This window comes from Bufo gargarizans, chromosome 2 (genome assembly GCF_014858855.1).
Source record: "Bufo gargarizans isolate SCDJY-AF-19 chromosome 2, ASM1485885v1, whole genome shotgun sequence".
NCBI lineage: Eukaryota > Metazoa > Chordata > Amphibia > Anura > Bufonidae > Bufo > Bufo gargarizans.
Window position 1 is genome coordinate 527,297,494 of NC_058081.1, and position 17,503 is coordinate 527,314,996.

At 43.7% G+C, this 17,503-nt stretch overlaps 1 protein-coding gene across 2 annotated transcripts in view; it reads right to left on the minus strand.

Annotated features, from left to right (window-relative positions):
* Nucleotides 1-391: 391 nt before the first annotated feature.
* Nucleotides 392-17,503, minus strand: part of RASSF8 (Ras association domain family member 8) — a 60,571-nt gene continuing 43,459 nt past the window's right edge. Inside the window, exons 3-5 of one of the 2 annotated variants that reach the window (XM_044281466.1) lie at nt 6,901-7,790; nt 5,618-5,756; nt 392-3,834 (exon numbers count right to left, since the gene is read on the minus strand). In XM_044281466.1, the coding sequence (XP_044137401.1) occupies nt 3,713-3,834; nt 5,618-5,756; nt 6,901-7,790 (1,151 nt within the window). In that variant the 3' untranslated portion in view covers nt 392-3,712. Of the gene's footprint in view, nt 3,835-5,617; nt 6,778-6,900; nt 7,791-17,503 lie in introns of those variants that run through there. The other variant, XM_044281467.1, reaches the window with a different exon arrangement.

Sequence of the window (17,503 nt, forward strand, 5' to 3'; positions counted from 1 at the left end):
GTAACTAGCATTGGTCACATCTTCTCAGACTGGCTTACACCGTTTCACGTGTTGAGGTGGGCTCACAAAGCTTGTTGTGGCTTATACTGGAACAGTTTTTTCAATGCAGGAAGTGGATCCAGCAGGACAAAGTAGAAGTCTTTCCTTTAGATTTTTCATTCCCTTCCAACCAACTTCATTCCTTTGCTCAGAAAACTGCCACAAAGTGAACCGACCCTTATGTCTCATTCACACGACCGTATGCATTTTGTGGTTCACAAAATCCGGATCCGCCAAAAATGTGTGATGTTCGCGCTGCAGCCGTTTTTATTGCGGACCCATTGTAACAATGTCTATTCATGTCAGCAAAACGGACAAGACTAGGACATGTTCTATCTTTTTTGTGGGACTGTGGAACGGACATACGGTTGCGGACAGCACACAGTGTACGCATTTGTCGTGTCCCCATAATGAACGGGTCCTCCTCTGATCCGTGCAAAAAATGCGGAGCAAATGAGGATCAGAAATATGGTCATGTGAATTGCTGTTATTGACACTTTCTCTGAAAATTGCAACATGTGGTCATATACCTTAAAACTATTCTCATCAGGAGTAGCGAGAATATTCTGCCCCGGCAGAGTTTCATTTTGATGTGTTCTCCGCTTTCACCTGCTTCACAGCCCCTCCCCCTCCCTTCCAAACAAAACACTGAGAGCAGAGGGGCGGGGCTGTGATAAGCTCAATACAAAGAGCACATCACAGTGAAGCTCTGCCCTGGGCAGAATATTCTCACTACTCCTGATGAGAGCTCCTAGGTGGTTCAAGGGGTGGGCCTTAAATGCCCCTATATTCCCCTTTTATATGTTGGCAAGTATGTGACATTAATATAAAGTCCTGGATAATCACTTTAAATGGGTTTTCCAGACTTATGGCCATTTTAAGTAGCCCCAGCAGAGAGTTCTGGTGCCTGGTCTGTAAACTTCTGGATGAGGTCTGGCTGGCTAACGCTGTAGCCAACAATTGGACTCAATAACCTGTTACTACACAGCATGTGAACCAGCAGTGAGGTGCCGCTTGGAGAAGTGTCACCACTGAAGCCACTCATTGGCTGCAGAGGCACAAGTGACCCTGTATGGAAGTTTACAGGCCAGGGATCAGAAGGTTGGGGAATGGAGCCACTGTGCCAGAAGGGCAGGAAGCTGGTAAGTATTTGTCACTAGGTACAATATGCTGCTGGGGCTACTTCAAAATGGCCATAAAGCTGGACAAGCCCTTTAAGTTTTCTCACTGGACTGGACCTTTTAATTGGGCTAGCAGGTAAAATAAATACAAGAAAAAGTGTGCATAACCATACATACAAGTAACCTGCAGGTCCCATATATTAGTCCTGCACTGTAACATACTATCCCCATATAGGAAGCCATTTTGAATTGATCAGCACAAAATGGATGCCTGGTAATATATAAACAAAAACCAGGTGCTAGCGCAAAGCTCTAGGAATGTAGAATACAATACACCCTTGATTTCATTAGAAATGTGAAAAACGTGGTAAAAATACATATACAAAACGTGTCCACATTCTGACCTTATAAAGCTATTGTGCCTTTCTAGTGGATCACACTGTGCGTGAATACTTCTTCCATGCACTCGGACTCCTCCCCGGATACGACCACCTAGTCATCATTAGCTACATGATATGCTTCAAACCTTTGCGGGGTGTCTCCGAGCTCCGGGAAGGAGCAAGCAGATTGTCCGCTGTTTGGCAACAATACATATGAATGTATAGAACTACATTCTAGAGTGGATAGAAATAATGAGCTGGAGTGTTCATTTCATCCCATAATCCAGCATTCGATTCTCCAGACATTCTGATAACTTGGAATCTTAAAAGATCCAAAGCAGACAGAAAGGGTTCCATGGCTTCACTTATGAAATACTAACATAAAAACTTACTTCTAATTTGGGTTGGTAATTCAGAATCATTTATGATCAGTGCCAAAGGAAAAGAATCATACTGTAAATTGTTAGCATTAATGGTTCTGTGTGGTATAACAATAAAAAAAATCCCTTGGGAATAAAGGCAGACAAATTTTGGGAAGGACTCTCATGGGCCTGTCTGGGTCACATTCCCCATTGGAAAATTGGGATATTTCCAGAACCAATAGCAAGATGCCTCAAGCCCTGCCTTGGTTCCCTTGGGCCACCACTTTTTTGATCAGCCACATCAGGGGCGGAGACACATTGCAAAGGGCTCCAAAATTTTGTATGCCTCTCCCTATCGCCATTACATTTCTGACAAATTTAAAGTTGTTTTTTTTTCCTTATAAAGTGGAGAAAAAAAAAAAAAAAAAAAAAAAATACTACTTACACCAGTCAACTGCCATAAATACAAGGATAAGTCTCCCCTATACAGCTCTATGTTTCCAGCTACCCTTCAGCACATGAATATCCTGGCTGCCTGCAGCCACCACTAGGGGGGGGCCTAGTGCATATGAATTTATACAGTTGCCACTGGAATTAATGGAAGCTTTAAAAAAATCACTGTACTGAGCTTCAGCTAGTGTTGGCTACTGGTCCGATAGCAGGTACATTACTCTTGCCCACCTTATTGAAGGGGCCAATAATTAAAAATGGTCCTTACAATATGGAACAGCTTGGAAGAGTTAGCTACCCTCATAATTCCAAATAAAGAAAAATCCACTTGGAGCCACATACACTAAAAGTCCAATAATCTGGCACCCAGATGTACAGTACCAGACGGGAGTCCTGAAAGTTGGGCAATTATACTGGGGCAGAGTTTTTATTACTTTCCAACATTTAGATAATATAAATCTAGATGAGGCAGGCAGAAACGGCTCAAAATTTATCAATATGGCACATTTTGCTAGGTAAGTTAGAAACTTTTCCTTACGCCACGCTTGTGACCAAATAATTGGGTGCACGTTATAAATCTGCTTAGCCATGCCCCTTTCCTACGCCAGCTTTTTGGGAGCAATTTGGGACAGAATTCTGTAGCAATTTTACTTAGTAAATTTTCCCAAGGGTCTTCATTTTTTGGACCAGAACGCTTGACAGCCCAAAAAATAAATAAAAAATATCTGACCAGCAAGTCCCCTAAGTACTAGACTGGAATACACTACCATCATTGTGCCCATCAGGATTTAATACTGTCATCCCTACTTTAAATGAAGCTTACACTGAACAAACGCATGAAAAAGTTTCTATGTGCTTCATAGTAACACTGTTCCGGTGGATGATTGCGCAGAAAATAAAAGTACAATGAAATACTGGACATAAGATATATAACAAATACAGTATTGTCTTATCATTGGTAGGAGATACCAAATTCATGAGCTGATGGAAAAAATATATTTATATATTTATATGACTTTTAACCCTTCTGTAGACGTTTCCAGTCAGTCTTTCATTCCATATCAAATAATACTTCAAAAATAGTATTCAAAAAGGAAATAGAATAAAAGCGTCAACCTCAGGTTAACACCTCAGCAATGTCATACTGCTCGATATCGGCTTCCATCTGTGGTTTCCTCACAAAGAGTCGCACAAATAATGGCTCCAGGAGCAGAGGGGGGCAGGACATGTTTCAACACTTCTAAAGCCTGAAGTGAATGATGATGGAGAGAACGCTCTACTCTTCAAGGTAGGCGTTATAGAAATGTAAGAAATGTCCACAGCCGGCCTTTTGTAAAGTCCATCTGAAAGCAACGTGTAGTTATACGTAGATGCCCTCTGGGTTGAAGCCTGATGACAAGGCGTTCTGGAGGATCCTTAGGTTACTTGGAAGTTGTCTTGATGTCACGGGCCGTTTTAGAGACCCTGACTGGAATGCTGGCTCTGAGGAAACAAATACATTTTTTAAAATAAAACAATTCTAATTTTGCAAAAAAATAATGACACCTACTGTCCACAAGAGGCACTGCATTCATTTTACACTACCGGAAATTGAAAAAAATAAGAAACACCTGAAAAACTTGATGCAATTGAACTGAGATCGACAAAGTATAAACTGCTAGTGGTGCTCTGCTGTAAACTCTGATAAGACACTAATACCATGGCAGAACCTCTTTTCAACACTGAACATTATAGTTTTTCATTGTTGGCCACATCAGAATTTCACAGAAGAGCTGAAAAACACCTACTACCACCATGCATAGTTCAAAGACACACAGAACCATCTCCAGGTGCCATGGTGTGAGGCGCTATTCGCTACCATGGCCGTTTCAATCTGATATTCGTGGAGGGAACATGCACCAGCCTTTAGTATGTCCAGGACATTGTGGAACCAGTCCTACTGCCTTTTGTCACTCAGGAGAAGTGGTGTTCCAAGAAGATAATGTCCGCCCACACACTGAGTGCTTTGCAGAATGTGCTCTTCAGAGTAACCAGAAGCTCCCGTGTCCAGCTCGATCACCAGATCTCTCACCCATCAGGAATGCCTGGGACTGGATGGGGTGATTGATCTCTCATGTACAGCGGCCAACAACCACCTTGGCTGAACTACAGGTCCAAGTTCAAAGAGCTTGGAGTGACACATGAGGATCTGCAGATCGCAAAATAAGTGGTGCACCTCCTTGGTTGTCTGCTAATTGACCATGCACCTCTAGCAGTTTATACTTTGTCACCCTTTGCACAGCCCCTGTAATGCGATTGAACTACGTTTTTAAGTTATCCCCTATCCAAATCGCTGTACTTTGCTAACACTGGCGCTCCCATAGAGAATGAATGGAGTGGTGGTGCACATGCAAGACCTGAAGCTCCATCAGAACTGGGGAATGGAACTACCGTTCTTGTGACTATTGGGGGTTCCAGCAGCTGGACTCCTCAGCGATCAGCTAGTTATCCCCTATTCTGTGGATAGGTGATAACTTAAAAACTTGGCACAACCCCCATTTATTAATGGGGCCGTACCCTAAAGCTCAGTTCAGTAGAACCACTGGGGATGGGACTGACAGCAAAATATGGCCATACTATGTATGCCTGAAAGCAGCCTTAGGTCTTATTCACACGTCTGTGTTGAAATCCATGATAAGATGGTCAACAATTGACTTAAATTTCAGAGCATCTCCTATAAAAACAGTCCATGAAATACAGAAGAAATACTGATGGCGTCTGTGTTTCTCACAGATCTATAGACTATAATGGGTGTGAAGGCAGTTGAGTGGTAGGACCCCATGCGTGCTGAGACACCGTGACGTGGTGCATGAGGGGCTCTGATATGTTCCTGACTGGAACATATTGGCAAAGTTCTCAGCTTTTAACATTGGCCTGAGAAATTAGCTAGTATTGTCAGCTGCGTATCATTTTGGTGCATTTTTTTTCCAGTGAATTGTATCTAAAAACGAACCCAAAAAAATAAAAAATAAATAGAGCATGCTTCTGTGTTAAAACCATAGGCCGTGCCAAAACATGGATTTGTGAAAACACATTAAAATGAATAAATACGTGTGCTGGAGAACATGGACAGCACACGTCCCTGAACCACTGACGTGTAAATAATGCCTTACGCTGTGTGATCTGGTCCCACGGTCTCCACTAAGACCTTGTGCTGCTCACACCAGGCGATATGTCTGCACTACACAAAGCTGAGAAGGATCAGGATGACCTGAAGCAGCCGTACCTTTTTCTGGCTGTGTAAATTCAGTTTCGCTGGGCTCAGCGGGCAGTACCGTAACCTTGGTTCCAGTCTGCTGGATAAACTGCTGGAGATTCACTTGTCGGAGTTCTTTGGTCAACTGTTCAAGTTCCTGCTCCCGCTCCTGCAGCAAGGCAGAAATGAGAAAAGTACAATTTATTAAACATAGATTTGAAGAGTGACAACCAAATGCCCAGCACTGAACACCATTTTCTTTATTAATAGCTCCAGAATTCTGTGCTGATTATTTTTTAATTTATCTTTATAGTGACCAGAGTTTAGTTTTTCATATACATAGCCCCAAATCACCCGTCCTGACACAGTTAAACAATAAAATGGCTGAAACCCCAGTAGGTGGCGTGTACTACATATGGTCCATACACTGAACTCCTCCATGTAGTGTTACTCCTGCCCCCCAACTTCCCAATTTCAAAGTACTGTGGAGGAATGGGAGTTACTGGGGAACTTTTATCAGCATCTTTGCTCCACTATTGTGGTGTAAAACAGTTGTAGATTTTGGTGCAGGCCAAAATTGCTAATTTTTTTGGGCCAGGTTTAACTGGTAGGGGACTGGGCCACCTGCAGTCCAACAGGTTTATTATAAATTACCTCAGAAACTGGAGCAAATATGGTAAATCCAGGCCGGTACTTATAGCAGGCATAGATTTCAATTTTTGACTTGAGGAAAAGCCAAATTTATTAAGACGCATGTGACTTTCAATGACTTTGGTGCATTAACTACAATAAACATCAATTTAATTCCTCATTGACACGTCAGGGATTTCCATCAGTGATTGAGGGCCAAAACCAGGTGCGGCTCAGGAGCAGATCTTTCCCTTATACCTGAGGTCTGTGGAGGCTCCAATCCTGGTTTTGGATCACAGTCACTGATGTAAATCACTGACCAAACACTGATGTGTCAATGAGGCATACGGCTGGGGGATGAAACCCCAAACTTAAGAAATCTGTCCTGTGGAGTAGGAGAATGCAATCAGACTACATTAGGGTTGGTTTGTAGTCTGTAACATGGAGACACACAGGTCTGCATAGGAGCTGTATACACAAGATCCTGTTCTTTCACCTGCGCTCATGTGTTTCTCTTATCTACTACCTGTAGGCTGGAGGCATATCACTCTGCATAGGAGCTGTAAAAAGAAAAATCATCAGTAGTTTTTTTGTTTTGTTCACCAAGGTGAAAATGGCCTGTAACAGACACCATTACCACCCAGCTTCCCTGGACTACTGACTCAATCTACATATCTACTTACCAACAACCTTTTTGCAGACTGTCCCAGCGACCGATCTACAGCCTTGGCGCCGTTGTCCAGCCGTATACTTTCCTGCCCCTGGATCTCCAGCTCCCCTCTGATCTTCTCAATCTTGCCCCTGACAATTTCTTCATTAATTTGGGCCTCTTGTACAACCATCTGCAACCGCTCGGCCTCAATCCCACTTTCGATATTCTGGATTTGGCTCCGGTAGTCCTTCAGCTGGTTCTCACATTGAAGCATGCGCTGGGTCATCTCCTGGAGTTGTTCCTTGAGTTGTTTTTCATTTTCCACCTCAATCTGGAACTCATTCTCCCAGAACTCCTCTTCCCCGATCTCCACATCGTTCCTTTTGATCTTTTGCTCCCACTTGTCGATTTCCTCCTCCAAACCGGACTTGTACTTCTGCTCCCAATATTGCACCTCAGCGTTGCTGGAGTCCAGTTGCTTTTCGAGGGTCAAGAGCTTTTCAGACTGTAAGTGGATGAGTTTCTTTAAGTCCTCGCCTGTCGTCTTATAGTTATTAAGCAGCTTTTGCTTAAATTCAGACTCTTTGCCTTTACCGAAAATGTCTATAAGTCCTTTGGCTCCACCGGTAAAAGTTAAAGATTTCCTCTTTGGTTCACGCCTCTTTATGGATTTATCATTTTGTGGCCTCAGTTTGGCCAGAGGGGGCAGACTTTGCCTATACAAGTTCCTTTCAGGCACATGGGCAATGCTGTCTGACGTAGGACGTTCACCAAGAGACGGCCCGGTACGCCTCAGAATAAGCTGCACATCACTTGCGTACTGTCCCCACTTATTTAGAGAGATCACTGGGTTCTCATGAGGAGCCAGGTGCCTCTCTGAGTCTCTCCATTTTTCTATCAAAGTGTATCTTCCTGTGCGACCTGCAAAATAAAAAGGGTTCATTGATGAACATAATAAATGTATTTGGATTAATACGTGACCAAGGGGCCTATAGGAAGGCTTGGAATGGAGCTCCTAGTCCACAACCGAGCTTCCCTCGGTGATCTCCATTAAAGGGGTTCTCCGGGAATTAAGAAAATGAAAATATGTAAATATTACTTTATTATAAATATATTCATAAATACCTTTCATTAGTTATAATGGATTGTTTTGTCTAGGGAGCAATCATTAAGAGAAACAAAATGGCCGCTGTCCTATTAGTACTCACAAAACCTGTCCTACTCAAACAGGAGGACAAGTTACTTCAGTACACTGAGGTAAAGAGCTGCCTCATCCTTCTCTCCTACTTGTCAGGGATTATGATCCTGAATACAGATAAGAAGCTCTTCAGCTGAACCTCTGTAGGAATGGAGTTGATGAGGAGACAAAGTACAGAGAGGACGGACAGGACAGACTGTGGTAATGTGGGGCTATAGTAATGGAGACTGCATACAAGACCTGCTGCTCATTACCACATCCCCCACCTCCTCTCTGTACATCTGCTCATAAACTCCATTCCCACATAGATTCGGTTCAATATCTTATCAGCTGTATTCCGGATCATAATCCCTGACAAGCAGAGCTCTTTACCACAGTGTTGTGTAGTAACTTGTCCTCCTGTGTGATTAGGACAGGTTTTGTGTGTACTAACAGGACGGCGGCCATTTTGTTTCTCCTAATGATTGCTCTCCAGTCATGTAAGGTACAACTAATGTAAGGTATTTGGGAATATATTTATAATGACGTAATATTTATGTATTTTCATTTTCTTAATTCTCGGAGAACCCCTTTAAATTCTCAGCTGTCCCCTTCTATCATCCACAGCCTTGAGCCATTCCCCACGCTCCGGATACACCCGAAACCTATTCAAACATTCTTTTGGTTGTCCTTGGAAACAGACAGCTGTAAAGCACCACCCTGTTGTCAGACATGGGACCAAACAGCTTGGTACTCATGGCATGTTGGGATTCAGTCAAGATTCTTGTTGCCTTTGACGCCCCAGGTACAATAGGAATCTTGACAAATCCCCAGTGGAGCCCAATATAAGTGAATGGTATTAGTCAGCCACTGTATGGACTAGTCTTACAACCATTTTGGACCAGTATCATGGCTCCTGTTATAAACTGCTTTGTAGATGTGAATAGAAACTAATTGTAACAGGCATCTGAGTACCCACCACACACCGCTCCCTGGTGATCTGAAATAAACACAATTCTGATTTTAGCACTGAATGTGAACGGCGATAGAAACATCATTTAACTCAAAATCAGTACAAGAGAAAGCAAAATTTATATGGCTGTAGCAAAACTACAACTTCCAGGGATCACTGTGTCCTAGTTCTTCCCATCTACTCCAGGCCTAGTGCGATAGAGAAAAATAAAAGCAAACACTGCCAGCAGGTGGCGCTGTTTGATCACTGGTTCACACCGTACAGTCTATTAACTGGGAGTCTATGCAAATCATGACGCTTTACAATTTTGTAGATCATATGACTGCTCTACCCTTTACAACATATTTTCCAAAGCAACTATGATATGGCACCAATATGGTATTGTAATGGCATAGCCAGGACATTACCGGAAACATTTTAATTTATTAGAAAGAAATTTGATGAAATAAGGCAGTTATACAACAGTCATTTCTCTCCAGCATAATGAAGGCACAGCTCCAATAACTGCCTTTCGTTAAAAACAAATACTCTTCGCAGCCAAAACACGAGGCTCCGGCATCACATAAATTTGTGAAAACATGGCAGGCGGATGTCAGATCTCACAGACGGAGCATACTGCACGTGGGAAGTATTGGCATCTCCTATAGAAGGGTGGAGAAAGACTGTCAGGATCTGTCCGTGTAATACTGTGGACCTAAAGGGGATGTTCTCCTCTGGCTGAATGCAATTATTTGTTTCCTGGCAGTCACTTGTCTCTCCCCCCCCCCCCCCCCCCCAAAATGCATTATATATATATATGACAGGATACAAATCAACCTTAAACCTCTGGATAAAGATATAATAAGGATTAAGGGAAGTATAGGGTACAATATAGTATAGGATACCTTGGAGTAACCTTTGATTAGGTTTTGTCCTTCAAACTGCACATCCAAACTCTTTCCACCTCCAACTCAAAAATCTCTCTTGGATTTGCACATTCCTCCCATCTATGACCCTCGCACCCCTCCAAACTATCAGCAACAATGTTACCCGACTAATCCACCTCCCCATTACTCCTTTGCCAATTTCTTCATTGGCTCCCTTTTGCCTAGTGAATTCAGTTTCAAATACTAACAAATACATACAAGGCTGTCCACAACCTGTCCCCTCCCTACATCTCTGAGCTACTTTCCCGATACATCCCCACAAGTAATCTCCAATCCGTACAAGACCTACTCTCCTCTTATCTCTTCCCACAATCGCCTCCAAGATTTCTCCCGTGCATCCCCCATGCTCTGGAACTCTCTACCCAACATATATCAGACTCACCTTCAGTGGAAACCTTCAAAAGAAACCTGAAACCCCACCTCTTCAGACAAGCCTACAACCTAGAGAGAGACCTGCTGCTGCTTTACCTCTATGACCAGATTCCCCCTCACCTACTGTGTCCTTCCTCCATACCTTGTAGATTGTAAGCCCTGGCGGGCTGGGCCCTCTCTCCTTCTGTACCAGTTTGCAACTTGTCCTGTTCATGCTTATTGCAATTGTTTTGTATTATGTATACCCCTCATATGTACAGCACAATGGAATGAATGGCGATTTAATAATAAATCATACTACTCTGGTTTTCATCCTGTATGTAGCACTTCCTGTTCCTGTATCCAACCAAACCCATGATGCACTTCTCCTTCCTCTGCCACAGCTCTAGCACCGCCCCCAACAACCCCCAGCTGGTTTATAGCTCCTCCCTCCCAACTAGTTACATAGACACTCTCCTATCACTGCCCATGGACATCACAGAAAATAAGAAGGAGCTGCATGGACATGGTCATGTGACCACAGCCCAGAACCTAAAATAGTAAAAAAACGTAAGGCAGCTCTCACCTGCAATAGTAGAATCACCAGAGGTGCACGGATGCCGCTCCTGGGTGCGGTATATACAATAAGAAAGAAGAAAATCCAGCTCTCTCCAGTGAAAAAATTAGAAACTTTAATCCAGCAAGTTTAAAATCCATACAGGTGTACAAAAAACAGTCAACGCGTTTCAGACCTCAGAGAAATATGGGTCCTTCCTCATGACAAACGTGTTTATGAAATGGGAGCTCCCTCTTAAGTAGCACAAACTAACCCCAGGCTGATAGGTATCACCTGGGAGGTGGAGACCCAAGGGGGCATTCCCATACACATGACACAGAAGAAAACCCTTTTTAATCAAGGGCAAATACCAGCAAAAAGGAAAAGAAACGTTACATACAGGTAAATTAAGTCACTAAAACAGTGATCATTATATTAAATAAAAATACAAATACAAAAGAGAGCAAAGATACTGATGGCAAAGCATATGTGTAATAGAAAAGACGACACGGTCCCAAATTAATACTGTAGAATGAGATCATGACGTCTATTCAACCCACAGGGCTGGCGAGAAAATAGGAGCAATAAAAAGGTAAAAAGAAATAAAAGGAAAGAAAACAAAATTACAGCTACCTTCATAAATGATTATTTTAAAGTATGTTGCTGCAAACTGGAAAACCCCTTTAAGGCCACCTACAGAATTTCATTCTAAAAAAATATTTGTTTTATCAGTACAACTTTTGTTTTTTGCAATTTACATGATTTCCAGGCCAGTTCTGGGAAGAGTCCCAAGAAACTGAAATGTCCGATTCTTTTTTTTTTAACTCCACAAGGATGTTTATAACATGGGTTGTAGAAATAAAGTGCATATATATTCTCAGCTTTCTAGAAAAGTAGTCATGGTATGGTGTCAGATTAAAGGGGTTATCCAATCCTATAAAAAGCCCCCCCACTGCTGCTGCTTTTTCCAGTGGCTGGCATATTTGAGGGCTTTTTATAGGACTGGATAACCCCTTTAAGACACAAGGCTCTATATGTAGCACCTATTGTCTTCTATAGAAAAGAACGGGGCTAGATGATTAGCTTCTCTGACTGACAAACTTGAGAGCGACTTTGGGGCTGTCCTTAGATAGTTTTTTGGGAAATGCCCCTTTAAGAGGAAAACAACTGCATACATCTTAGCATATGCACAATCCTGTCTGAAGACTTATTTCCCAGGTGTCATTTTACTCAAGCCTAAAAACCGGGATTATGATCAGGATTTGGGGGAGGGGGGCAAATTACCAGAAGGTCACAGGTAGCCTTTTTAAAAGTTCAGTTTGTGCCCCTTCCCCCCCAGACCAAGTAATTATTTTACAAAACCAATTTCAGTCCTCCACACGGCCCCCTGAGCCGCAAATAATCCTCTGAAGCCAGGACCGTTAAATTAAGGAAAACATGCATCACAGGGAGGGAGGGCAAAGGTCACCCTGCCCTGATTATAGCCGAAAATCTTCAAGCCCACTCCCAGTATTTTTGCACTGTGTTTGGGAGGAAAAGTTTCTGAAATTATTGGGGGGAGGGAGTTGGAGTTATAATTGGGAGTAACTCGTCCAGTCAATTGGAGCCTTTTCATGCAGCGGTCCCCCACCTGTGGTTCTTCAACTCTTGCAAAACTACAAATCCCAGTCTCCGGCTATCAAGGCATGCTGGGGGTTGTAGTTTTGCAACAACCACAGACTGAGGAATACACATGTAAAAGAGACAAACCAAAATGAGGACCCCTCCCTCTATGACATCCTTGAGAAAAATCATTTTAAGCTCAACTGTCTGGTAATGTATCTCTGTTTCTGGGAAAGCTGTGTGACAATCAATATGTCCACCTTGACAGCCACTCCATGGGTTGCCACTAAGCTTCCTCCGGCTTTTTCACCCAGCAGCTACCCTATGTGCCCAAGCGGCTGTATGGAGAGAAAGCCTCAGGGCCTCCATGTGGCACTGTGTCCATGATGTTCTCAGTAATGAAGGCACAGTAGAGTCCCCCGTCGTCCCCCCCCCCCCTCCCCCCTCCCCCCTCCCCCCTCCATGCTTTGCTTCACAGCTTGTGCAAGGGTCCAAGAAATTATCTCCCACCACAGGACTGTGGCGCCCAAACCGAGCTGCTCAGCACTGTAAACATCAGGCGCACAGTGACCAGAACATTGCTAGTTTACTGGAGAATCCATTGAAGTAGCATCTTGTATCTGGAAAAGGGCGATTCATCACTGAAGATGTCAGAGTCTTTATAGGAACAGAGTATAATAATTAATAGTCAGCCCTGCTTCTAAATGGAGGCAGCTGTGTGACAGGGGATGCACCGGGGCGCTTCTATTTAAAGGACGGCCATGCATTTTTATGATTAGTAACAGGAAATTGTGGTGAGGCCGTCCGGGATAATAAAGTCCTCTGTAGACGGACCCAAAAAAAGGAGGGAATTTCCTGCATTTAAAAAGGGATACAAACAAAAGCTAGGTGACTGATCATAGAATTATTCCCATTTAAAAATGTTCCTCTTCAAAGAACACTTCCAACAAAATGTTTTCATATTTTTTGTTGATAAAAAAAATGGGTGGCTGGTTTTCTGGATATAACTTAATGAAGTCATTCTGCATACACTAGGTAACGTCCAGAGTCTTAACTTTCTCTCGGTCTGGACTTTTAGCAGAGAGTCTCACTTAACACTTGCTGTCAGACCATCAGTGACGGGGCTGTGACTCAGAGCTCCCCACTTCCTCCAGACCTCCCTAGTAGTCACATTAAGGCCCTTTCCTCCACTTCCCCAGTAGTCACAACAGGCTTAACCAGTAATCATAGCATGTATCCTAAACCTTCAGTATTCAAAATGGGCTGCCTCCAAATCCTAGCCGTCAAAAAAGGCCCTACCATCCACTTCCCCAGAAGTCACAGCAGACACCTCTTCCAGCGGTCATAGCAAGAGACTGTCCAACCAACCACCCAAATGGTCACAGCAAGCCAAGTTGTCAGAGCAAGACCCCCCCCCTTCCTCCAGGTATTCCCTCAAGGTCTCATACAATCCGCAAACATCAAAAATACCCCTAGCAGGTAAGTATGTGTTCAGACTGCATTTGCAGTGTATGCCAGAGATGGGGTATCTTTTCTGTATGCTCATGTAATCATTAGTGCAACACTAGTCCACAAGGTTGACGTATACCAGTCTGATGGAGACCAAGACGCACTGTCATTTGTTCTACGGACTTTGCAAACGCAGTGTTAATACAAACTAAGGGTCCATTCACACGTCCGCAAAATGGATCCGCATCCGTTCCGCAATTTTGCGGAACGGGTGCAGACCCATTCATTTTCAATGGGGCCGGAATGTGCTGTCCGCATCTACATTTGCGGATCCGCACTTCCGCATCCATGTTTCCATTTCCGCAAAAAAATAGAACATGTCCTATTCTTGTCCGCAATTGCAGACAAGAACAGGCATATTCTATTAGTGCCGGCAATGTGCGGTCCGCAAAATGCGGAATGCACATTGCCGCTTTCCGTGTTTTGCGGATCCGTGGCTCCGTGTAGCCGCAAAACACGTTGCGGACATGTGAATGGAGCCTAAGAAATAGTCCTTTCTCCACTGAAGTTACTATAGTGACTGGAACTGCCCTTTAAGAGATCTGCTGGATGAGACAACACTAGAAATGAGAGGTTTTAGGCCTTTTTCATCACTTATGGACATGTTACCCTCCTGCTACCCACCATGGGAGGAAACTCATCTGTCCCTGCAGTTCTCTCCCTGACCAAACACCGCGCAGGAAGATCTGTGTATTTTTTTAAATTGTGGTTGTAAAGCGGACGCTGAAAAAGCCATCTGTGAAGCATTTGACTAAGAGATGTGACATATATCAGATGACGCAATCATGGCACATTCCCCCGCACCCTTCCTTGGGCTTGATGTCTACAGCATGCTGGTAAAATAAAATGCAACTAAAAATCATTATACACAGGAAAAAAAAAAAAAAAAAAAAAAAAAAAAAACTAACTGACTTTTAGAAGACATTTAAAGGGCTTCTGTCACCCCACTAAACTTTTTTTTTTTTTTTTTGCTTACTTATAATCCCTACACTGCGATTTATGGCTACATGATCAAATTAATCATTTTGGTCCTGTAGATTTAGTTTAAAACAAGCTTTTAAAATATGCTAATTACCTTGCTACCAGCAAGTAGGGCGGCTACTTGCTGGTAGCAGCCGCATCCTCCGATCGTAAAGACGCCCCCTCCACATTGTGATTGACAGGGCCAGGGAACGGGATCGTTCTCTGCTGGCCCTGCCTGTTTGCATTTAAAATCTTGCGCCTGCGCCACGGCCGTACCTGTCTTCAATTGGCGCAGGCGCACTGAGAGGCGACCGCTCCATCCTCAATGCGCCTGCGCCGGGTGTAGATGTGACGTCATCGACGCAGGCGCATTAAGGATAGAGCGGCCGCCTCAGTGCGCCCGCGCCAATTGAAGACAGGTACGGCCACGGCGCAGGCGCAAGATTTTAACTGCAAACAGGCAGGGCCAGCAGAGAACGATCCCGTTCCCTGGCCCTGTCAATCACAATGTGGAGGGGGCGTCTTTACGATCGAAGGATGCGGCTGCTAACAGCAAGTAGCCGCCCTACTTGCTGGTAGCAAGGTAATTAGCATATTTTAAAAGCTTGTTTTAAACTAAATCTACAGGACCAAAATGATTAATTTGATCATGTAGGCATAAATCGCAGTGTAGGGATTATAAGTAAGCAAAAAAAAAAAAAAAAAAAAGGTTTAGTGGGGTGACAGAAGCCCTTTAAAGGCACACTCCAAAACTAATATACACTCACCTAAAGAATTATTAGGAACACCATACTAATACGGTGTTGGACCCCCTTTTGCCTTCAGAACTGCCTTAATTCTACATGGCATTGATTCAACAAGGTGCTGATAGCATTCTTTAGAAATGTTGGCCCATATTGATAGGATAGCATCTTGCAGTTGATGGAGATTTGAGGGATGCACATCCAGGGCACGAAGCTCCCGTTCCACCACATCCCAAAGATGCTCTATTGGGTTGAGATCTGGTGACTGTGGGGGCCATTTTAGTACAGTGAACTCATTGTCATGTTCAAGAAACCAATTTGAAATGATTCGAGCTTTGTGACATGGTGCATTTTCCCTGCTGGAAGTAGCCATCAGAGGATGGGTACATGGTGGTCATGAAGGGATGGACATGGTCAGAAACAATGCTCAGGTAGCCCATGGCATTTAAACGATGGCCAATTAGCACTAAGGGGCCTAAAGTGTGCCCAGAAAACATCCCCCACACCATTACACCACCACCACCAGCCTGCACAGTGGTAACAAGGCATGATGGATACATGTTCTCATTCTGTTTACGCCAAATTCTGACTCTACTATTTGAATGTCTCAACAGACCAGGCAACATTTTTCCAGTCATCAACAGTCCAATTTTGGTGAGCTTGTGCAAATTGTAGCCTCTTTTTCCTATTTGTAGTGGAGATGAGTGGTACCCGGTGGGGTCTTCTGCTGTTGTAGCCCATCCGCCTCAAGGTTGTGCGTGTTGTGGCTTCACAAATGCTTTGCTGCATACCTCGGTTGTAACGAGTGGTTATTTCAGTCAACGTTGCTCTTCTATCAGCTTGAATCAGTCGGCCCTATTCTCCTCTGACCTCTAGCATCAACAAGGCATTTTCGCCCACAGGACTGCCGCATGCTGGATGTTTTTCCCTTTTCACACCATTCTTTGTAAACCCTAGAAATGGTTCTGTGTGAAAATCCCAGTAACTGAGCAGATTGTGAAATACTCAGACCTTCCCGTCTGGCACCAACAACCATGCCACGCTCAAAATTGCTTAAATCACCTCTCTTTCCCATTCTGACATTCAGTTTGGAGTTCAGGAGATTGTCTTGACCAGGACCACAACCCTACATGCATTGAAGCAACTGCCATGTGATTGGTTGACTAGATAATCGCATTAATGAGAAATAGAACAGGTGTTCCTAATAATTCTTTAGGTGAGTGTATATATAACGTATTACAGGGGGTGGAGCATAATACAGTCAGTCTCATGTTCCTGAATCTGTGTCATGCTCCGTCCCCTCCAACCTTGCATTAAGCATAACAGAGGGAATGAGGTATGACAGTATAACACTGCCTCAATTCTACCTGAAGAATTCCTTTAATCATAGTTGCCCACAGGGATGAAAATGGGTGGGGCTTGTGTAAGCCCTGCCCAGAAGTGGGCGTTTCTAGGTGGGTCTGGATGTTCCTGGGGTGGGGCATAAATGCCAAGTAGGTTTAACTGCTGTAGACTGATAGATGGGACTTTTAGTTCACCACTGTAGACCGCTGCCATGCCCAGTACTTTTCCAGATGTTAGGTGTGTTTGTATGTAAGCCTAGAGACAATATGGGTGCCGTTACAAAAGGATGTCATCCATCTCTTCAGGGGTCCTGAGCGGAATCTGGCTAGCTATGGGCAGTATTGTAGCAGGCGGGTCACTGTATAAATGGGTGAATAAGCCCTTTAAATAACCTGGGTGACACTGTCTGTAGAAGGTGCAGTGAAGGAATGGAGTTTGTATTCATTTCAGAGAGGACACTAGTTATGACCCAGCTCTCCACGACTCCTGA